General features: G+C 35.8%; 1 protein-coding gene across 1 annotated transcript in view; it reads right to left on the bottom strand.

The window, feature by feature from the left end:
- Positions 1-1,252: 1,252 nt before the first annotated feature.
- Positions 1,253-25,403, bottom strand: part of LOC140141168 (uncharacterized) — a 41,721-nt gene continuing 17,570 nt past the window's right edge. The window contains exons 4-8 of the mRNA XM_072162961.1: positions 19,621-19,754; positions 9,153-9,343; positions 7,165-7,336; positions 5,290-6,301; positions 1,253-3,547 (exon numbers count right to left, since the gene is read on the bottom strand). Of these exons, the coding sequence (XP_072019062.1) occupies positions 1,743-3,547; positions 5,290-6,301; positions 7,165-7,336; positions 9,153-9,343; positions 19,621-19,754 (3,314 nt within the window). The 3' untranslated portion in view covers positions 1,253-1,742. The remainder of the gene's footprint in view (positions 3,548-5,289; positions 6,302-7,164; positions 7,337-9,152; positions 9,344-19,620; positions 19,755-25,403) is intronic.

Raw genomic sequence — 25,403 nt, 5'->3', positions numbered from 1 at the left:
AAAATTTGGTATAAATATGGGTCCACTGTCCGATTTTCAGAGGCACATCCCTACACGAACCAAATTTGAGTCCCCCAGGACCTGTTCACACTGGGCTACACATAAATGGGTGAAAACAAAATTGTCAAAACAAGATGAAAACGGAAACATAACAATACAATATAATGCACATGGCTAATATAACCATACAATTAAGACAGAACTACTAACTGTAGCAAGTGAAAAGAAAAACAACGGAATATCACCTATGGGGGCGCTGTTTACTAGTCTGATGCATAACCGATTTTAAACAAAACTGATCATTACGAACAGGTATCGGAAACTGCCATGCATTCAGACTAGCAAGTGGCCATCCCATTATAAAAGAATTAATCCCATGGATTTCACTCAAATTTAAGAAGCATTGTATTACAGTGGATTTGATTTCTCGCAGCGCAGCTTTAAAACTTCTCTAATTCTGCCTTCTGAATCCTACGACAATGGCGGCCATCTTGGATATGCAAGTGAGATAAACATATACCGTACTGACGCGAGTATAGTCCCACCTTCGAGTAAAGTCCCACCCCCAAAGTTTCAGAAAATTCTGAGAAATATTTTCGGTTTTGGAGTGTACCTGGACCTGGAGCTAAATGTTAGGATCATTCATGGTTGATTAAAAAAATTAGGCCTATATGTTTTGAATAAATTTGTACTCATGTCATACTCTATTATGAATTCAAAATGCATTGAATTTGTATACAAATTTATTCAAAACACATAGGCCTACAATTAAAATTTTAAATTTTAAATTTTTTTTTTTTATCAACCATTAATGATCTTACCATTTAGGTTTAGGTCCAGGGACACTCCAAAAACCGAAAAAAAAAAAAAATCGAAATTCGAGTATAGTCCCACCCCCAATTTTGAAAAATGTTCACCCCAAAACGGGGTGGGACTATACCCGAGTCAGTACGGTACTACAATTACTTCATAAACATTGCAAATGTCATTCCTCATAAACAGTTTTTAAATTCACCTTCAACTGCAAATCCAAGATGGCCGCTCATGCCATGGCAGCCATCTTGGATGTGCAAGCAAAGGAATACCATTTTTGTGAAATCCACCCGGGGCAAATTAGAGGGAGTGAAATATTGACAACTTTCACTTGTTTTCATAACAAACCCAGCAAATACCAAAAATAATTATCAAAAATAAAGATTGAATTGTCAGACATATATTGATACATGAGAACAAGCAAGGTGTTATAAAATGAGCAATAAAATGACCAATAAAGTTATAAAATGATCAATAAATATGCTTTAATATAAGAATTAAACACTCCTCAATGTTAATTCAAAAACATGTCATACAAGAGAGTCTGCAGCTTCACTGAACTTTATTGTTCCTATTTCAGTTGTTCCCAGTGAATACTCTCGCACAGTGATCATCAGTGAATACAACACAATCCCACAAATCATTGCAAGTTGTGGGATATTGAACAACAGCAGCCAGGTTTCACAGTTATGTGATTAATTTCAGTTCAATAGTGCATTGTGGGATACCATGTCTATTTGAGCTAAGTGGCTTCAAATGGAATGCATCACACACATTGCACATGGCGATAGGAAAGAACCATTTGCAACTATCCCATGATTCATAGTGTCTGAGCCTGGCAAATAAGATTTTGCACACACTAATCTATCATGGGTAAAAGGCAATGATCAAATTCGAATATCACCTATTATGGTCAACCATAGTTACCACTATGTGGCGCTGTTGATACGCACTGCAAATCGTCGTGCAAGATTAGTCACTGGGGTGATTGGCACAGCACAAGAACCTTGGTCAGCGTAAACCTGTAAGAATTCTATGAACCTAGGCCATACGTCAACTGCTGCATTCTGGCCAATCAGGCAATCGAAGTGACCGTAATCGGGAATGACCGCTCTCTCGTAGTGTTGCGCTGGGTTGATGGCCGTACATCTGTCTAGCGCGCGTCGAGTGGATTCGGGATCAAAGCTCTTGTTCTTTGCGCCGCTGAGGAAGAAGATAGGAATGTCGAGCTTTCGGAGCTGGGTCGCGTATCTCTCTGATTCGGTCGGCTTCGACTTGTTGAAGTCTGGCAAGTAGATCTTCTTACCGCTCCTGCTAACTATATGTTCATGGCTGAAGCAGTAGCTGAGATGTCTGAAAATGGATGCGTTTCCGTATCCGAATTGCTCATGGAGGGTATCATGCGTTTGATTGTTTAGATTACTGTGATTGTACAGCTGACCGTACATGAAGGTGACGCGATGACATACGCTGTTATCGCACTGTTCTTCCACTTTCAAAGCCGCGTCAGCAAAGTTTTCGACAAACTGGTTGAGCGCTTTTCCTCTGAGTTTTGCCATTTCATCTGTGTAGGCAGATAAGCCTTCCACTCCCAGCTTGTGGAGTATCTGTGGAAGCTTCAGGGTTGATTTCATCTTGTTCGTTGCACTGGGCACAGTGCAGAAAGTGGCCTGCGATGCCACAATGCATCTGATCTTGTCCTTATCAAGATAGCCAGCTAACAGTGATGCAAAGAACATCACGGAACTTGCACAATGAGCAAACACTTGTACATCCTTTTTGTCCGTCACTTGTAGGATGGTATCTATTGCAAGAGGGATGTCGTACTTTGCACCTTCATCGAGATCAGATTGCGACATTGCATTGCTTTCGTCATAGATGGAGTTACGATTGTCGAATAACCAGACGTCAAATTCTTTCTCCACCAGGTATTCTGTTAAATTCGTATCTATCGTATCCATGAGGTACCCATCTGAGGATACTCCCATTCCGTGCATCAGAACAATAGGGCCATTCGGACCACCATGGTATCTCCTCAACCGTAACTGCTTCCCATCTTCCGTGGTCAGCAGATGCATATCTGGTTCAGGCAACCGTAGAGCACGCTTGTCTCGTCCAGCAGCACCATCGATGTCGTCAACCCTATTAGTAGATACACCGCCGTACACCTTCCACATGACGCCAGCAAACCAAGCGATAAACCGGGTCTTGAGTTTAAACTTCTCGATAATACCACCGCAGTTGAAGATTTCAAGAGTTCTGAGTTGCTTCATAAAGTCTCCTAACTTGATGATAAGCTTACCCGTTGCTTTGACATCACCGTGCTCGTTATCACCGTGGTACACCGTTACGAACAATGTGGTGGTGTCACCGAGTCCAATCTCTAACGCAGAATCTTTATGAACGACTTTCTTTCCAATGAAATAGTACTGATTTCCTTCATGACTGGATAGCAACATCTTATAAATCATCTGCCTGTGATCGTCATCGCTACTTTTCGAGAAGAGTTCAAAGTATCCTCTGGATACAGTCAGTGGCTCGGCTGATAATCCCGCGCATTCTACCGTCCCGTAGATGCTAGCCGAATGCTGCTTGTCTTTGATCATGCTTCGGACATCTTGGCTCTCTATGGTGACGGTGAACTCGGCATGATGCATGGTGTTGTCCACAGAGAGTTTGCCGACCATTCTCTCTGTGAAGCGGATACCGGGAGGGAGTGGTTTGTTGTTTGTTTCTGTGTGAGGAAGAGAAGAGTGGAAGAATATGTGGATTAAAAAATGTTCTTAAAGACAGACCATTATGTGACACAATCAAAGGGAATGCATCAAACTGTTGCTGATATTGATTTTGAGTTATTGGCAGGAAACTGCTTAAATTCTATTGTTTCTTATTATTTTCAGCAAATGAAAATTTGTAAGGGTATCACATACAATGTACTGGCTGATGTGGAAAATCGGATGGATTCATAGTGACGGAGGTCGCTCGTAAAAAGATCAAGAAATGAGCATTGTGAAAACGTTGAGTAGGTGAATTGTTTTGGGCATAGATTATAAATCTTAGCTGCCATTTATGTTCAGCAATTCATGTGTCTATTAAAAGTAGACATTTGAAAGTTACATAATTATTATAATGATGTAAAATCATAACATGTGTAATAGATTGTTAAATGTCACTCTGTGGTTTTTATGATTATTGCAACATACGTCATTATATCCACCTGACGAATTACCTTGGTACCCAGAAGTTCAAATTTTCATGTGTTTTGTATTAAAAACTTGGCATTTTAGAATATTTTTCACAGACTCATTTCCTGTGATCGTGCTACATTATATTACCTGCCAAAGCTATACATGATACATTACAGATTTCATTTTGGTTTGATAACTGATGAATTTCCAAGGAAAATGATCGTATGTCACAGTCAGTCCCTTAACACATACATGTACATTGAAGTTCCTGAACACATAACTATTTTTATAAGTTTCATTAGCTCCATCCTGTAATTTTCACCAAATGTTCTCAAATCCTGCAATTTCTAACAAATGATGACCTCATACATTCATTGGGCTATTCCATTTAAAATTCACATCCCCCTGTGAAAGATTTTGGAATTTATATCTTCCACAGGGGGAGAATGTTTTTCAACTGTAATTGGTCAGGGTTAATCATTTTCAAACCCCTACTCCCCCTGTATTATGATTTTACCTATATCTTCCACAACTGGAGTTAGTATTTCAAATAGAAGTTACCCAATTGTCTATTCTATTCGAAACTCATACTACCTCTGAGGAAGACTTGAGCTAAATCTTTCACAAGGGTAGTGTGGATTTTAAATGGAATAGCTCATTACATGCATATTATGAACAGATGTAAAATGATAGAGCCAAATTAATCATTTGGAATTGGAACAATATCAATGTTCAGGATCTAACATTGCAGAATGCAGCCTACAGTCCTTTGAATCCCCATCAGTATTTGACTCTGGGCATTCTGATAAGACAATGATATTTTTCATGTTGTTGAAAATAAGAAAATTCAAGACTTTAATTTAATATTGGGACCTAATCTAAAAATGTATCTTAAGTAAAATAATAAGTTTTGCTGAATCATGTGAGATTGGGTTATTGAATTTGAAATCCATATACACCCTTTATGAAAGATGTGACCTTAATCTCCCACACAGGGGGTGTAGATTTCCAATGGAGTCGCCCATTCAGGTAATCCCCATTTAGAATTCACACTCCCTGTGTAGAAGATCTGGGAAAATGGCATTCAATCAGAACTCTTGCCTCCCCCAGATGCCCACAGTAAAAACCAATATTATTTTCACTTTTTGCGGCAATTTTGCGAAAAAGTTGCTTAATTCCCCCCAATTCACTTTGCCCCCATGCCCCACCCCACCCTGCCACTGACAATATCTCCTCCTGTATCGGCAAAGCAGATAGCATTATAACATGGGACAGAACTTTAACTTACCTACAACTTTCCAAGATTCGTAATCGATATTCCATCCATACTTCTCTGCCAGTAATCTCATGTTTCTCTCCGCAATCATAGCTATACTCAAAGACGGATTCACCCCTAGACTCCTTGGCATAATAGCACCATCCACAACAAACAACCCTTCATGGATCTCGCCTGTATTCCCATTGAACACCTCTCCCATGTGATTAACGACTCCTTGCGCTCCCGTCTCGCCCATCCCGCAACCTCCGAGAGGATGCACCGTAACCACTCCTTTAGTGTTTCTCAACTTGGCAAGCATACCACCCCATAATGGGTTAGGAATGTAGTCTCCTTTCAAAGCTTCCGTCGCTTTGCGCATCCCACCGTGGATCTCCTCAAAGTTTCGTCCGCTGCCGACGCCTTGATAGTCTACCCACACTCTTCCGCTGTCGCCAAGTTTCAATTCTCCTTGCCCGCTATCATTACTCATGGCAAGGAATGACATGGAATGCTTGAAGTCTGTGCCTTTAAATTGTCTTACAAGTTGCTTCTTATTCTCCATAGGAGACACATCCTCGCTCGACCAATTACCTTCCGTTTTCAGAGTCAACTTGAGCGGCAGTTTCGTGCATCGAGGAGGCGTGCCATCTTCGATAACGTAACTTTCTTTTAAGTCTCTTCCCGGTCTGCCTCTCATATCAATAACAGTCGTAATGCACGGTCCAGGAGGCTTACCGTCTGCAACTACGTGTTTTGGATTACGTCCGACAGGTCTCGTGGAATCCTCTCCGTTAAAACTGAAACCGAGCGAGTCGCCGTTCGTGCTGAAATGCTTGCCTAGGTTATCAGATAAATCAAGTCCTCGTTGTTTTGATTGCAATAAGATATTTGTTGAACCGAGCGCCCCTGCACCGAGAATAACCACTTTGGCACGCACTAATTGTTCTTTGAGTTTAAACCTGTCTCCACCAGGTAGATGATGAATGTAGTGTATACACCATTCTCCAGATGATTCGTCTTTTTCTATGGCTCGGACTTCCACCTGAAACGGAACACAAAAATAAGAATAAGTATAGATCGAGTTGAACTACTACAGGGCATAAGTCCTAAGTAAGTAATCACTTCTAGATCTTTCAAAATTTACGAACTAAAGATATTTGATTATTTATATGTATCAATGCTTGTTACATTAAATCAAAAACATGTTTACATCCTGTAATGATCGTACTCAGTTCATCCATGCCTGCATTTTCTTTGTTTCAGGTATAAGATATGAGCTCTGTGCAATAATCACTAATCCAACTTCAATGAATTTTCTGAGAGCATTATGTGACGTAGCATCAGGTATGAACATCTATTTTTAGCATCATGCATTTTAGGGACCAAACCAAAAGATCAATGGAGCCCTATAAAAGTAACTAGTTTCATTTTCCAGCTGAAACCCTCCCTCCCAATCTTGTGTGGGTCAACTGAACATAGGGGATAGGTAACCGTAATCATCATATTGAACTCCTTCCCTTCCTCCCCACCTAACGAAGCTAGTGTAGTTAATAGGACATCAGCGATCTTTTGGTTTGTCCCCTTGTCAATATTGAATTTGAAAGTTTTGAGTGAACACAGTGGCATAGCCAGGGGGAAGGGGGAAGGGAGCAGCTCCCCCCTGTGAGAACCCTTGCCCCCCCCCCCACTGGGGACAGCTGCCCTGATATTTAAGATTTTTAGATCTTTTTTGTGGTTTTTTTCTGATTTTTGACAATTTTCATCACATTTTGCCCCCTTGAAAGTTACCTTGTTCCCTTCTGACAAAATTCCTTGCTATACCACTGAGTAAGCACTATATTCTTTACATGTTGGCTATAGGTGACTAAACTAAACGTACATACAAACGGGGAAAAACAAACTTACCCTTGTGAAGATATGAGCCCCGTGTGCTTTTGCGTCTGGTAGATAGTTCATATCAAGAGTGTTCTTTGCACCAACATTGCATCCGCTGCAGCAGTTTGAGCACCCTACGCATGATGGCTGTGTGATACCAACTTTGTTGGTTCTCTCTTCAAAATTTACATATAACGGAGTTCTGTTGAAAGAGAATACAAGAAGACATTAAATATTGAATATTTCAGAGTCTTAAATTTTAAAATCAGACAAGCGTAAGATTTCTTTATAAGTTGTCATCTTTTTTTTTTAAATATGTGTTGTCAGTTACACTTGGATCCACAACATGTTCATCTATCAGGGCACAATTCTTTAACCCCAATACATTTGCACATTTATTGTATGATCTTTGAAAATTTGGGTACAAAAACTCATACTCTTCAACTTGAGGTCAAATTTTGCACTATGATTGTTTAATTGAGGTTATTGAACTATGTCATTGGGATGAGGCCATTGTGCTCCATCACCAAACACACACAACCACCAGTCAGAAACTCAATTGAATGAACACTATGTGCCGTTTTAAACACATGCATAATTGCTGCGCATCTATTGCATTCCGTCCCCCAGGTCCCGTCCCTGTGGAAGCATTGTCATGGTTGAGTGGCAAGAATGCATCAATCCTTGTAGTTGTGTTCACACTTCGAGTTACACCCACCATAAACTTACGCTAATATTGATCAAAATTTCACAAATATTTTCCCTACTCCTACTGTGTGTCCACACCTAGCCTACTCGTAGCACTACGCCGACCAGTTGCACCAAGCATTCACTTCTGGTCAGTGTAAACATCGGCTATCACTGCCAGTGTTTATGTGACCTTTTTCACCAGTGTTACTCCCGGTAAAATTAATTTGAAAAAAAATCTTCAAACAGATTTTAAGTAGAAAATTTTAATTTCTTTTGAAAGTTGATAATTTGTCATTCTTTTTTGAAATTCATACACAGGGATATTCAGGAAGGAAGGCCGGTAGCTGTGTGGTAAGTCATTTTTCCTTTATTGTTTCATGCTTCAGTTTATTTAGATATTATATTGGTATTATTATACTGCAATATCAAAATATCGGGTCGGATATCCGTATTTATAACCGGTTACGGGTTCCCACATTTTGAAGATAGAACAAAGAAACAGATTCCCTCAGTTTTAAGAAATTCAGAAATGATATAAGAAAGAAAGACAGAAAGAAAATAGGAGAAAGGGAAAAAAAGGAAGGAAAAGAAAGAAAGATAGAAAAACACAAGGAACAAAAAAAAAAAAAACACCACAAAAGAAAGATGAAAAAAAACCCAGAATGATATATTATAAAGTCTTTTGCTAAAACATTAAGTTCCAGATTTTCTAGATGTAAACCTGCTACAAATTTGCTAATTATGTTGAAGATCTTTGAAGTTTCTTAACACAGGAAACATTGCAGAGCTGGAGAAACATACTCCCTTGAAAACAAAATGTTTGTTAAAGAAACTTCTGGTGTAATAGTTTAGGGACATTGACTTTATAGTACAGGAAAGACAAACAAATGTAAGGTGGAACACAATGGTAGAATCTGAAGGTACATGGTGCAAAGGAAGAGATATAACACCCGGATCAGCTACGGACATCCCGATAGGAAACTAATCGAGTTTAATTATTTGATATCTGATATAGTTTATTGGAATGTTTTTTTTAAATTAGCACGCAATCTGAAATGTGTTAAGACTTTGGATTGCGTTCGTTTTTCCAAGTTAGTGATCCAAAACAGGGTCTATGGCCGGTCTTAGCTAGGATATGACAAGTGCCCGTCTTTTTTACCAAAACCGCCTACTGCCTGTCCAAAAGTTGACCCTGATTTGACCCCTGTCCTTGCTAGGGGTTCAGTCAGTTCAAACAGCTATTTCTACAGCCTTGGTTTATTAATCTGTTCTTGTTTTGAGTTCACAGAACTTATTCAAGCATTATTTTTAGAATTGACCCAACTTACTTTTTCAATATTCTGTCGACATTCAAATCTTCAATATCAGCAAGGTGCGTTGCTACTTTTCTCATCGCCTGTTGCTTGGGTAAATCGGGATGATTCTCTGGGTATGTGACTGGTTGTAGCATTTGCTCAACATGGCTTTTATCTACTGTGTTAAGGTTGGTAATGTCATCCCGAAACTCCTTGGGCCACACCTGTGAGATGAAAAATGTAAAGGATGAAAATGTTGAGTTGTTTATCACAATTTTCAGACAAGTAACCAGCCTTGGTGTTTCAAAAAAACCCGGTCACTAAATATTTTGGTCTGGATTAGATTTAGAGGCGGAAGAGCATTCAAAGATGGCTGCTTTACGAGAAATTTTCATTTATTCCATCCCAAATTGACCTGAAAATATTTTTTGAGGGGACAGTCCATCTTACCCCCCTGGATACATATCTGATACAGCTATTGCAGTTGAAATCCATACACCCACTACGGAAATTTCAAATGTATTCAGGTAACCGCATTTTAAATTCACCTCCCAGTGTGGAAGATTACAGAAGGCCATGTCTTCCATAGCGGGTGTATGTATTTCAGCTGTAATAGCCCTATGCAATCTTGTATGTCACTGGGCGAGAAAAACATCATATGTACTTCTTGCCCTTGAACATGGATAAAGCTTTGTAGGTGTGGATTTTATATTGAAGAGGTTGCTTCATCCATGTTCAAGGGCCAATAGTACATGCAAGAAACATCTCATATTTACTTTTGGCCCTTGAAAATGGATAAAGCCTTGTAGGTGTAGGTTTATATTGAATGGTTTGCTTCATCCATGTTCAAGGGCAAAAAGTACATATGAGTTTTTTCCCGCCCAGTGACGAATTAATTTGTATTCTTTCAATGCAGTCTAACTCTTTTCATATTTTAAATATAACGATTCAGTCTACTGGCTTCTTTCAATAGATTACAAAGCTGAACATTTTCTAATTATTCCAGGTTTATCGTACCACATTGATGATTAATCCATGGGATTTTATTTCATTTATCATTCTATGAATATTCACCATAAATGTCAGATAAAATGCAAGTTACAAGGAAATCATAACACTTTAGTTGTAACAAACTTATGTTTTACAAAAGAAGTGGTTAATCAAAATCACAATAATATTTGGTTAAGATAAAGTTTCATTTGGCCAATATTTGCTTGAACCAGGAAATCAGCATATTCATTGTTTTTCTATAAATATTCTTTCCACTCTTTTTCTTCATTGATTTCAATAACAGTCCTCTTGTCAATGTTCATCAAAAATAAGTCACTGAAAATTTTACAAATTTGTCATCACTGACTTTTCAATGTTATCACAAAAATAGTCACTGAAAACTTTGTAAAATTTGTCATCACTAACAGTCCTCTTTTCAATGTTCATCCAAAAAAAAGTCACTGAAAACTTTACAAAATGTGTCATTTCTATTTTATTGTGAAAACTTAACCCTCTCAAGATGGGTGTCAATTGCAGATGACAAGTTACAAATTTTCTTTCAAAATTCAAAAGAAATATTATTATTTCAGTGAATAGATTCATCAGGTTTGTAAGACATATCAATTAGAAATTTTCGCTTGACAAAACCAGTAAGTTTTTACTTACTCTCTAATATTTCGTCCTACACGTCGGAGGACTTCTTCAGATGTGAAACATCTGATCCACTTTCCCGGGAAACTGACTTCCGGTTCGGAAACCTGATGGTACGGTAAAGCTCCTGGTATATAGGAAACCAACCCACACTGACCAATATCTCAGTTTTAAGTCAGAACACCCTCTCCATCAGAAAATGGGTGTGGTCCGAACTCTATTTGACCGTATGTACAGCGTGGTCACGGAAGAAACGGATAGAGAAAATGAAGAAAAACATGTGCGTGGAGCCCTTAAAAACTGTGGCTATCCTAAATGGGCAGTAGACCAAGTCAAAGAAAAAATGAAACAAAAATCTAAAGGGACTGTGAAACCTAGCGCTAAGAAAGATCAAAAGATTGAGGACAAAAGCAAGGGGATGGTAGTGCTCCCTTATGTCAATGGAATCTCTGAACGAGTTCAAAGAATTTTCAAAAAACACAAAGTAGACACTGCAATGAAGCCCCACCAAACCCTCAAAAAGATTTTGGTCCATCCAAAGGACAAGAGAGACAAGCTTAAGACAGGCAATTGTATTTACGAGATCGGCTGCCAAAATTGTGATCTTAGTTACGTTGGTGAAACCTCTCGGTTGTTCGGGATTAGGCTCGCAGAACATCAAGCGGAGGTTAAGAAAGCGAATGACAAAAGGTTCACTCGGTCAGAGCGAAGGACATCGGAGCAAGAACAAACGAAGTCAGCCATATCTGACCATGTCGCTAGAGCAAATCACGTTGTCAACTGGGAGGACTCCAAGATACTTGGCAAAGAACATATCAGAAGATCCAGAGAAGTACGAGAAGCGATGGAGATCAGAAAGAGGGGGACAAAGACCATGAATAGAGAGGAAGGCACTTATTTCCTAAGTCACGATATGACCCACTTTTGAAGACTGGAAACAAGACCAATCACAACCGGAAGTCAGTTTCCGGAAAGTGGATCAGATGTTTCACATCTGAAGAAGTCCTCCGACGTGTAGGACGAAATATTAGAGAGTAAGTAAAAACTTACTGGTTTTGTCAAGCGAAAATTTCTAATTGAAATATTATTATATTGATATTTTGAGAAAATATCTCAAAGCTTTGACTTAATGTTTGTGTCCAGTCTGTACTGGCCATAGGCAATACACATAGCATTTAAACTGTAAAATGAATTTGAAAAGAACCTAGCGAAATAATTATTCTTTATTCGGACACCTGAATAAAATGTGACCTCTAACAACTTTGTTTTCTTTCATGGATTAAGTTTGGTTTTACTTGCATTTTCAATTTACAATTTGAATTGCAAACTAAGAAAAACTCAAGGAAATTGTTTGTTTTTTTCCAATTGTGTGACAATTCTTTGGTCATGATGTAATGAAACCAGTAACATTTCCATAGCTGAGCAGCACTAAATGCCTCAAAAGAAGATAATACTATAAGTCTAATCACATGGTCTAATTATCATACCAGTGGTATTTATGTCCATTTCTTTTCATTTGATTGGCTAGGATACTTATCAGCCATGTATATAATGCTTAAAAATGGCCATATTTGGGGGTCCCATTTAGCTTTATGTCAATGTATTCATAAACATGATAAAAGCCACAATAGGCATGTAGGTATTGCATCACTGATTACCATAAATGGAAATAAGCTGAAGCCTAAAAAATAAGATAGGGTCATGCTTAATCCTATTTTTCAAAATATAATTACTTTATTTCATGATTTATTTTAATGCTGCTATATTTCCTGGCTATACTGTAAAAGTAGAAATTTTCGCGAGGTTTTTATTTTCGCGAATTTCGCGAGTGGACATAAAATCGCGAAAATAAAAAACGCGCATAAAATAAACTTTTGCATTAGGTTTCTATTGTATCAATATCAAAACCGCTGAAATTTAATTCTCGGCAATTGACAAAATCTTCAAAATCGCGAAAATATCTTCTCGCGAAAATATTGACTTTTACAGTACTTCTATTGAAATTCAACAATTACAATTGGTTTTAAGAGTACTACTAGTGCTAAAAATGTAAAGACCCTTTAAATGAGTGTTTTATTTTTATGATTTTTCAGCATCCTCTTTTTATGATATGTTTGAGTAGATATATCAACAAGTTTATTCCAAAATTTCAGTTGATTCCGATTTTGTATTTTTGAGTTTATGTGCATGATTATATTAGTTACATTGCTATATACATTTTTTTTTGGTTGAGAAAAGTGGAGGATAAGGCTATACATCACGAAATGCCCCCTTTTTCTGAACAAGTTGGGTCTGTATATTTGCCAGTTTTATAGGACAATTGAGTTCTAAAAACTCCTTTTGCAGCAAGCAGGTAGTATGATAACCTTTTGATCTTACCAGCTCCCTTGCAGAATACTGTGTATCAAATAGTACCCAAATAGTACCCAAAATATACTAAGTAATCCATTATACATTACATGTATAGTTTGTATACCAGGAAAGTTCTCAATTTTCAATACAATAATGTTATTATATTTTGTATGTATCCTGGTTCAATAACCAGCATGGTGTTTATTATAAAAGGCCACATCCTAGACCTTTTATACAGGGTTGCCAAAAAATTTCAGCCCAACTGTCAGTCAAATTATTGAAAAATCACCCAATGTTTCACTTAACCATTGGTTTCTATGGGATATGAAAAGAAACTACCGGAAGTCACAGGAGCCAACATTGAAAAGTCACCCAATTTTTTTCTAACCATTGGTTTCTATGGGATATGAAACTATCCAAATTCACAGGAGCCAACATTGATAAGTCATCCAATTTTTTTCTTAACCATTGGTTTCTATGGGACAAAAAGCAGCCAAAAATTGCTGGAAATATTACGAAGTCGCCCAATTGGGCTAATCTATCAAATCACAGGTTTGGTAAGCGTCAGTGCAACTGGACATTCTTTCACCATTTCTTGCTGGGGAGGTCTCCTATAAAGGTGATTTTTGTTTAGAAGTGTAAGGGATATTAGATATTTTACATACAGAACCAATTTCTTGTTTTTTAAGATCCCTACACACTGGAAAACCCTAGTGTGTAACTCCAAAGGTGTAATTTAGTATTCTGGAAGAGGTTCATTTGGATAGTTCAATGTTCAATTGTAGCTAAGTTCTATAAAGCATATCCATGTACAAAGTACTCACATTTTATGGAGACTCGACATTTCGAAACCAGATGGATAAGGGAATCCATATGGATTCGTCGCAGGGGAGACAAAGCAATGAACAACCAAGGGGGCGCAGCATTCAACCTCAGTCACAGTTATGACCATTTGATCCAGAACAATTCTAGAAACACTACATCTTCTAGAAACACCACCAGTGTTGCTGGATCAAGTCATCACTCATGATTAGGAAACCAGACAAGAAGGTTTCGAAACGTCGAGTCTCCATAAGGTGTAATTTAGGCCTAAAAACAATAATATTTTCAATATTACTTTTTAAGCCAATAATATTTTCTTTAAAATGTCATACATTGCATATAATGTAGGGTTTTCCTGCCCTGAGTCACACAACATAAATGTTGTAGGGCCATCATATCGGCATAAACCCTAATCATCAATTATGGTACACCATAGGTACTAAAAGGTCCCACCAAAGGTACCCCAAAGGCATTCAAAAAGAGGTAGTAAGGTAAATGCACATCTTAGTTTTCAACAAGGAATGTAGTCATGTATTACTGATCCTCGTTGTATGTTGCGTGTGAAAACGCTTGTTGTATAAAGTTGTAGGAGATTGAGTTTCCACTAGAGTATTAAATGTTTCTAAATGTAGCATGCTTTTCAAAATATCTCAAATTCTTAGGAACTTGTAAAAGCAACCACCACGACCACCAATCCGGGAGACCATGGAGGTGTTGGACCTCACCAAATGGTATTATTTCGGTTCCGGGTATGTTCTATCACATGTTTATATTAATACATTACATTACATACATTTGATCCAAAGTATGAGGGCTTTTAGTTCCTTGAATATGCTTATCAAATAGTTTCAAATAAATTCATATAAATATTAACCAAACTCATGTTTAGTGGTTCCAACCAGGATCAAAGAAACCATGACCACATGTCATTTTTAGGACAATTTTTCCTTGATTGATTAGGATTTAGTTTAATACAATGTGGTATACGCTGGTATGTACCATGATGTACACCACTTGATAAGTTGATATTTCGATATAAATATGGGTGTAACCCATTTCTGCGACTGGCACTGGTTAGAAATGTAAACTAGGGGTGGTTAAAACTTTTACCCAAAAGTATTTCAGGAAGAAAGAAACCGCTATGAAAATAAACATGCATATCTTTTAAAATGATCAAATTTTATTGTTGAGGTTAAGTGGTACCAAAATCAAAATTACAGGGGAAAACACAAATATACAAAGTGATTATCGATATGAGTCATTTATTCAGCTATTGAATCAATGTTTATTATAAAGTTGCCTTTTAATGGATGATTTGAAAAGGTTTCCTGAAAATGTGTGCCAATAATTGCTTCCCCCCTTCCCCTGTTTGACATGGAAAAAAAGTGTGCACCATATTTGCTTGCCCCCTATCCAAAACAAATATACTGACCATTCCATCCAAAACACTGTGGGGGCACCAGAAAAAAAAGTCAGGGGGCAGGGCATTAAGGGTGGCAAAAGGGTTTTTTTTGGTGGGGGGGGGTTAAATATATGAAAATGTGCCCAAAATTGTTAAATTTTCAGTTATTTTAGTTCTGACTCAGGAAACTGCTTAAAGGAAATCACTTCAGGTAAATGCCCTGTACTGAACCAAATTGAAAGTTTATACTGTTTCTTGGAAGCTTTGAAATACTTTTAAAAGAATTTGAACACTTTGTTTGGCCCCAACTCAAAGGACAGATTTGAGTGATGAATTGTGCATGATCCTGGCACCTGTCAACTGCATATTGAACAAAGTATGAGTTAGTCATTCAAGCTATGTAGGTTATCTATGTCATAAGGGATTCCCAAACTGAATCATTACTTACATCCAGTTATTAAAAGACTAAATATACTTATATATACATACATTTTTGACACAACCACATTATTTATTTTATCATGAAGCGTATCCCTATACTATTATTAGTATTGCGGTAGGTCATGCTTAATTTAATTTGGCATGGAATCCAAGAAATTCTTTACAAAAATGTTGCATGTTCTCCACACAGGCAATGTGCCAAACCTCAAGTTTTAAAAATGCATGTATTTGGGAAATAATATGTGTACCAAGTCTAAATTAATCCTCTTTTGTGCACTCTGTAACCACACATGTGGTAAATAGTTGAAAAGAATTTCCTGAGGTTTTACAACGCTTTTCCCCAGGTAATTGATTATAAGGGAAAAAAGAATCAAGAAGGGGACACAGTTTCCAAGAATTTCCTCTTGTTATCCGAAACTACTCATTTTGATTTTGTGTGCTGATCATTGGGTGTTTGGTTTGGCATTTGGTTAAAAATCTATTTCAGAATATGTGCAAAATTTTTAAACCCAAATTTGTTTAAATGCCTTGATAATGATATCTGAAACATATAAAACAATTGTTTGCACAAAATAGAATATAATTATGATAAGATCTTAATAAATACGGTAATATGCATGTGCGAGCTAAGCTCATAATTTGGATTATACTTTTAAATATGATTTTTTATTAAGTATAAATGCAATATTAGGAGAAAAGAAACAAAACGCCTTTGCTTAAATTAAATCTGGTAAAGGTTTAATTCTAAATAATTTCCATTAATATTCGACTTGACATACGATTCTTTTCAAGACTTTCCAAATCACCAGGTTCCAGATCATTTAATGCCCTTTATGCTTAGAATCATGTGAGTTTGAACCCTTGTCATGTGAGTTTAACAAAGCGTGATGTTTTTGTGGTATAATTTTTTTCGCGATTTGAATTATTGGAGCAATTTGCAGTAATTCACTTCTATCATACACGCATTCCACCTGAACAATACTCATTTCAAAATGTTAGGTACCAGTTATTTATAATTATTGTAATAATTTTGGTCTCTGAAGTAAAAGGAATGCACCTATAATGACCTATTTCTCAATATTTTTGTATTTTCATATATTTTCATTCCAGGATTATGATGAGATTGATAAATATGGTATTGTTATTAATGTATCTCTTCCAAGTTCTTAGCATATTTTGTTTAGTACTTTTGTTAGTTTCGATAGATAAATGGCCTCTTGCATTTTCTTTTTTGAATAAAGTTTTAAACTTTGGTTCAAAGAAACTGTACTTTGGTTAAATATCTATTAATAAATAATAAATAATACCTTTTTGACATTATATTTCGCACAGTCATTAACACTGCTTACAATGTTGTTGTTGTTGGTTGTTGATATTTAACGATGTATGAACTCTTGTCCTAAATGTAATTGTGTGGAACAGTTAAGCAAAATATATTATATTTTCAAAAGAAAACCCATGATTACCTCTTTAAAATACTGTCTGGATTTTGTTGATCAAAATTACCATTGTATGCAAAAATGTCCAAAAATACCAATCACTTTGTAGTAACCAGACAATCTATCTTAAATTTTTATGAATGAAAGTGAATTAAACTATTAAAAGATGATGTAGTACTATTTACTTTTGTTGGTTTTTCATTCACTAAATTGTCCTATTGTCAATAAACGTTCCAAAAATTCCAACCCACTTCGTAATGGCAGGGTATTCCACCTGACTGGGTAACTGTGGGCCAATTGAACCTTTCATTAACCTTCGAAGGGTTCAGCTTTGTATTCAATACTAGTATTTATAGACTGAACACAATAAAAGTGACATTGAACACGTTGCAAACTTGCATCATTATGATGAAGTTCTTTGCATCATGAGATCATTGAATTACCATGGCAATGTAAATATTATAACAAACAACCCAAACCGAGCAAACAAGAATCATTTGTTGGTAACCGCTCAATTGATCTTATTAAACCACTCAATTTTTTTGTTGAATAATATTAGTGATGACACACAGTAAGTGACATTGGTAAACAAACTTGTGCTTGCAGCCTTGCATCATATTATGATAAAAGTTTAGGATGTTTTGCATGTAAGATCATTGAATTGCCATGGTAATGCAAAAATATTACAGAAAACAACTCAGGCAAACAACAATAATTTTTGGGCAACCAGTCGCTTATTCTTTTCAATAATATTTGTGATGACACACAATAAGTATCATTGGTAATGCTGTGTAAGCAAACTTGTGCTTGCAGCTTTGCGTCATATGATAAAAGTTTAGGATGTTTTGCATAAGATCATTGAATTACCATGGTATTTTGAAAATATTACAGAAAACAACTCAGGTAATCAACAATCATTTTTTGGTAACCAGTCTATTATTCTTTTGAATAATATTAGTGATGACACACAATAAGTGTCATTGGTAAACAAACTTGTGCTTGCAGACTTGTATCATATATGATAATAAAAGTTTAGGATGTTTTGCAGAACATTGCATTACCATGATGGCAAAGCGAAAATATTCCACTAAACAACCTGGGCAAAGAAAAGTCATTTTTTGGTAATCGGTCAATTATTCTTTTGAATAATATTACTTATTAGTGATGACACAGTGACATTGGTAACACTGTGTAAACAAACTTGTGCTTGCTGCCTTGCATCATATTATGATAAAAGTTTAGGATGTTTTGCATATAAGATCATTGAATTACCATGGTAATATGAAAATATTACACCAAACAATCTGGCAAACAATTATTTCTGGTAATCGATCAATCTATCTTATTAAACTCAAGTTATGACACACAAGTAATGACATTGGTGACACTGAGTAAACTTGCACTTGCAGTATTATGTTAAGATGTTTTAAATGAGATCATTGAAATACCATGGCAATGTGAAAACATTACACCAAACTACATAAAGAAGGCGTATTCTATATATATATGTATGTATATATACATGTACAGTATATAAATACTGCCTCATACTGCTTCTATTGTGTTACAGCTGGAAACTTGAACGTGGCGACGATTATTGCACATAAAGAAAATAATAGCGGGTCAAGGTGGTGAAACAGCCACAGGAATGGCTTGTCTGGCTGTGCAATAAGTTTTAGTTCTGACCAATACTAAAGTATTCTTTTATGTCATAAGAACAAATATTGCATTACAGAATTTAAAATATTTGGATGTGGGCAGATATAAAGTATTCTTTCTTTTGTTAATCCTGTTAATGACATCCTAAGATCTTTGTAATATTTTATATTATTTTTTGATCCGATTTCCGGTACTTTGAACAATTTATCGCAGCTGACAATTAAATATCACTTTTGCATTTTAAACTTTTGATTAAGCTTAAAGGGACGCTCAGTCGTCCGTTGAGGACTCAAAATATTTGTAAAATTGTGTGATACCCTTAAAGAGGAAGCCCTGCCAGAGCAGATCTTCTGGGGTGAACCAAACCTACCTAGTTTATCAATGACAAGGTAATCTCTCTGAACTTGACAGGTGCTAATTGATGCAATAACATTAAAACATCAATTAGCACTGTCTAATTCAAAGATAACCTTGTCATTGATTAATTTGATAACCAGGCAAGTTTGGTTCACCCCAGAAGAACTGCTCTGTCAGATGTAACGGCTTAACTATTCTTCAAACATGCTCACCTGTCAAGACACAGTTCTTTAACCCCAATATGTTGTACACTCACAGAATGACCTTTGAATATGTTGGGTACAAAAACTCATACTCCACAACTTGAGGTCAAATTTTCAGCTATGTATTCTGAATGGGGGTTATAGAACTATGTCATTGCAATGAGGCTATTTTGATGCAATCTTACCTCATCTTCAAATATTTTTGGTTCACATTCTAAGGCTACGTTTGCATTGATAAGTGAGGTTCCTCCTAAACCACATCCTTGTAGTACTGTTACGTCTGGAGATACTATAAGATCAAATAATCCTGTTGGGTCTCCTGTAAGAAATAATGAAGATAGTATGGTTAATAACTACATTTTGCAATGTCATAGAAGTATAGTATAGTATAGTATAATATATATAATATAATATAGTATATAGTATAGTACACTAAATAGTATAGTATAGTATAGTATAGTATAATATAGTATTGGTATAGTATAGTATAATATAATATAGTATAATATCTATTCCCCACAAATTGATGATGACATACCGGTACTGTGCATATTTTTACAGAGTATCGCCAGTGTCCGGGATAATCATTTCATTTGCAACATCACCATCATCAGTGGCAGCATCATCATCATCTTCATTTCCTCCTTCTTTAATAGCAATTTGAAATATAATTATCAAGTATTTGCATTAACTTGAATTAGTTATCGGAGGTGTTTTTATTGTGAATGTCCAGTATAAAACAATAGAAACACTTGTTTGTGGAATTGAAATTTGTTGATTGATAGTGAAAAACATTTCAGGAAAAGATTATTTAAAGAACAATTTAAGTTTGGAAGGTAGTTTGTCTTTAGGGTTTAGCCTTCAATATACTTTAGAAAAAAGCCAGTTAGTGTTTACTCGAAATCTGTGGAGTATTATTAATTAAATTGATCAGGTTGTATGCAAATTGCAAAAAGTTGCACTATCACTCCAACACAAATGATTTAATTATATATGCTTGGGAGAACTTTCTTGATGTTTTCCATATAAGGTAATACAGTTTGCAACAATGAATGTATTGTTAAAATATGTGAGGACTGGAGTTAAAAAGGGCACACCAATCCCACGTAAAATTATGTATTTATCAAATCAAAATTGATTGATAACAATCTTAATTTCGAACCATTTCAGAAGCTTAAAATGCGGTCTAAATCTGCGTTTGTATAATTGTTAAAATGTTGCCTTTAATTTTGCAAGTTATGCAATGCAAGTTTTTGATCAATCATAAATTACATTTCTCGCGATACTACACGTACTTAAGCTCGTGAAATAATATTATTTTTTGTAATTTGTAATTAAATTGCATTATTTAAATACATTTATTTTGGTTAAAAAGTGCAAAACAATATTTGAGGTGTCAGAATCTAATGTATGAGCTTTAGTGACAAACACAAGTAGTTAAAGCATTTAACAGTCTTAAGGCCAGAGTAATGGAAGACACATTCGTCGACCGAATTTGAGATTTTGTGATATTTATCAACGCTAAGATGTATTCTTTCACTTGAAACTGATCAAATACAACTTGCTAATATTTATTCGTATTTTTGCTTGATTTATTTCACTCTTTTCAACTCTAAAAAGTCACATGGCTCAAGACAGCTTAGTAAATTGGCGGGAAATAATGAGTCAGAAATGCGCGAATGCGAAATATTGTGATTACGCGCGCAATTCGCGTCGCGTGACGCGGCGCAACTCTGCGCGTATGTCCAACGCAGTCAAGGCGCATTCGGTATGTTGTTAACGCCAGCAAATGTGGTGTAAACAAAACAAAAATTTGCAATCAAAATGCCACTTAGGGTAGGTGCAGGTAATATGGGACAGCAGGTAATATGGGACACCTGTTTTCATTTTAACAAAAAGTAGCTTAGAGAAGGTAAACACTTTAAGTTGATTTGTTAAGTGTTTAGAGACATCAATTGTGCTTCTAGAAATGCAGTTTTGGAGTCTGTGTATCAAACTCTTGGAAATCAATGCCAAAAAGAGTGAAATTGCCCAAAAATTATGTCGTTTTTTTGGCCTGATATAAAATCAATGACGTCACATTTTATGATTGTGTATCCAAAAACTCTGGTACTGAGGGGGCATTTGTCATTTTTATGATCTTTAGGTGATGGGTTAAGCTTATCAGCAGGTAAAATTCCACTGACAAGTGGCACTTTCCTTTATAAATGATTATTTTCTCTGATTTTCAACTGAATGGGTGCAGGTAATATGGGACACATAGGAAATTGTGTGCATTGTCAATGCGAAAAGCAAAACTATTTAGAAAATTGAATTTTCTTGTAGAAATTTGCATTTAACATTCAAAATCATGTAACAAAAATGTTTTTAGAACAAAAGAGTGATTTTCTGAACTTTTTGATTTTCACCATAGAGATAACACAGTGTCCCATATTACCTGCACATGCAGGTAATATGGGACACTTGACGATGACGTCATAGCGTCCAAACAAACATAAAAACAAGGTAACATTGCCTGTTTTATTAATCTTAAAGGACAGGTTGTTCATCATAACAATCTCTTGTGGGCATATCTTCTTTAGTTTTTATGCAAATAAGCTAAACGTCCTTAATGGTCCCATATTACCTGCAGGTACCCTAGATTTTTTAATTATTTTGAATTTTGGCGCACTGAAAGCAGAGATTATAGATTCATTGGTGTAAAAAGATGCATATTTAGACCATGCACCAGATACAGCTTTTACAAGTGTGAAAGTCTTACCGTTTTAAAATTTAAGGACGTTTTGTGCATAATTTTGACATTTTTTTACTAAAACGTCGATTTCTCAGGGTTCACTTTTGACAATATTGCGCGATTTTTGTGACAAGATAACTCGAAAAATATGCAAGCAAAGGGTAAACTTGTTGCACTATCCTTTAGAGTACATCAAAGTCTAGGGAAGGTTTTTTCATTTTTTCAAAATATTTGTTTTAAACAAAAATATACACCATTATGTGTAATTTTTAGCTTGATAGAGTGACAAAATGGCTTTTTTCACATGTTTTTTTCAATATTTCGAAAAAAGAGACGAATTTCAAAAAAATAAAAAAACCTTCCCTAAGTTCATGTCTCTTCTTCATGAAAAGGTAACTGAATTTGTTTTACTCCGAACGGATTTTTTTCTAAGTTGTCACAAAAAAATTGGGGTAAAAAGTGAATTTTTGTGACTTTTTCAAAAACTTGAGATTTTTGAACAAATCTGACGTCACCATGGGATTCCTTGACTCATTTCCTTTCCAAAAATGTATAGTTTTATATACTTTGAACATACAATTCAGAAATAATGAAGCTCGAAAAGGTCCATGTTCTCTCCCATTACTCTGCCCTTAAACGAGTGTAATACACAATTACACGACGTCTGGAGAAAAGGTGCTAGTATAAATAAAAGTAGTATTGAATTCTTACATACACTATATTCCAATCTAGATCTATCTTTCATTTAACTCCCTCAACGCGGGTGTCGACTGCAGACGACAAGTTTTAAATTTTGCTTTAAAAATTCAAAAATTTCAGAAATGTTAATTTCCATGACCATATTTGGAATCAGCATGAAAAATGTATTAAAATGAGTACAAACAAGCCTAGTATTGGTACAGTGGTTCTTAAGATATCTCTTGATATTTTGAGAAAATATTTCAAAACTTTTTATGTTGAAGTCTATGGCTAGCATGCAGAGCATCATGTTAAAAGTTACTACTTCTTTCTCTACCTACGCTAGACGTCATTGCTTTATATTGACAGATTGCTGCAATCAACACGGGTTTTTGTTCTTCAACATAGTTTTAATTCTTAAGAAAATGTTTAGTTAAACTGTGATGCTCACCGTTAAAGCTGTATAATGGAATTCAATTTGCGCTGTCAACAAGCGAGAGCGCGTGAAAATACGTGCTTATTTTCACTCTTACTAAGAAACTTCAATTTTATCAATATTGAGTGGGTAGGTGTTTTCTTACTTCCTTGTTAAATCTGAGATACTACTCTCTGAGGTTTAATCATGTTTAATTGATACACTTACAACAAGTGTCAACGCTGACAACAAGTGTCAACGCTGAAGATGACAAGTTATGAATGATGAATATGAACAAAATGCATGTGCAAATTTAAAACGAAGACGTACACGCTTGCCGATTACAAAAAAGCAATTTTACCGTAAATGCTAAAATGCTAATACACTGCAACTAACTGAGGATGTTATCTAAGAATCTTGGTTGAAAACAAAAAAACTAGTTTCTGGTAATATCTAAATATAAAATTTTGAATCCGCGGTTCCACTTATATCGTTTTTATTATCAAGTTGATCAATAATCAAACGCTTTGCTTAGGTCTAGGAATAAACCAGCAATGCACACATTTTGTCCAAAGAATTTGAAATTAATTAAAGTTTTAAATATTTACTAAGGTCTAGGAAAAAGATCGCTGACCACTTAGGAAAGGAAGTGATATGTGTAAGAGCGCTCAAAACATGGAAGTAGCTTCAAACTTCGAGCATTGTATAGCTCTTCAAAAATAATAGGATACGGCTGATTCCTCCTACGGGTTTTTGCCACAACTACAGATCTGCGCCACTAGCGGAAAGAGGAAAGGCATATGTACATATAATCTATCTAAAGATTATTGGTTTTTGTCAATCGCATAACTGTAACTTATTCACCGCAACCAATAACAAATATTGTGGTATAAAACGACTGTATATTTTGACATATCGAATGTTCCAGAGTATTAAATTATAATCTCTTATTCTTATGCTGCCTCGAATTCTGTAACCACAAAAATTTGATCAAAACGTCATTTTTGCGGCCACTTATTAATTGATCATTCGATTTTAATGAAAGGTGTAATTCAAAAGAAAGTTTATATATAAATTACCAGGTTAAGATAAGTTCAATATTATTGACAGGTAGATATACACCCCAAAAGTACATAACTTCCGTATGATGTTAGCCCGGACGTGGGCATCTTCCGTTCCTGTCAGATGGGAAAGACACTATCTTGTTTTTCATTCCAATATATTCGTGATGAGAATGATCATCCATGAAAAAACATGAAGTGTTTAAAAAGCCTGAAAAGGTGCGTGAAATTGGGCTAAAAATGCCAAAAACGTGCTGAAATTAAAAGAAAGTGCGGAAATTTGTACAACAAAAAAGCCTGAATTCAGGTTTAAGCATGAAAATTCTCATGCCTGGTTTTATGTTGTTTTTTTACTTTTATATTGAAAAGTAGGGTCTATCATCATCATCATCATCATCATCATCATCATCATCATCATGACCATCATCACCCTGTCATTAAATATATTAATTAATTAATATAAACAAGGTCCCTGGTGTATGAACTTTTGGTCATCTTTATGCCCATATTTGGCTTGAAAGTGGCTTGCCGAAATAATTACGCAACCCCCGCTGACATTTCATAATATTGAGCAATATATGTACAAATTATGTGTCCACTCAAAATGGTTGACGTAAAAACGTTATAATGTTGTTCAAATTCAGTCCACGACTTTGACTACTTACACCTCATGTTCTCGTGTCGTCTATTAGATCGTTCTAATCAATTATTTTATCTGGTTCATGACGAGAAAGCACGTTTTTTATCGGCATTCCCGACTTTTTACGCTCAATGCTATTAACGTTCGCTGCCTTAACACAAGTTTGAAACTATATTGGATTAGTAAAGAAGATCCACCCTGCTCTATTGACAATGTTGACTCTCGTGATCGCGTTAAGAAGGTTTAAAAATAATTCAAATTTGGTTGTTTTTTCAGTTTATATTTTTCGTTTTCCGCGATCTATTGTTTCAGCTGACACATAACAAACACGCCATCATTCCTCTCATTTAAAAGCTTAATTCGTGTCTGCAATTTCTTGCGAATGTGTGGGTATCTGGACATTAATTTCACATCATATTTAAAACGGTGCAACACCTTAG

The sequence above is a fragment of the Amphiura filiformis genome, chromosome 19, assembly GCF_039555335.1.
Source record: "Amphiura filiformis chromosome 19, Afil_fr2py, whole genome shotgun sequence".
In the NCBI taxonomy this organism is placed as follows: Eukaryota; Metazoa; Echinodermata; class Ophiuroidea; order Amphilepidida; family Amphiuridae; genus Amphiura; species Amphiura filiformis.
Note: the sequence above shows the minus strand (reverse complement) of the source record. Positions and strands in the feature narration are given on the sequence as shown.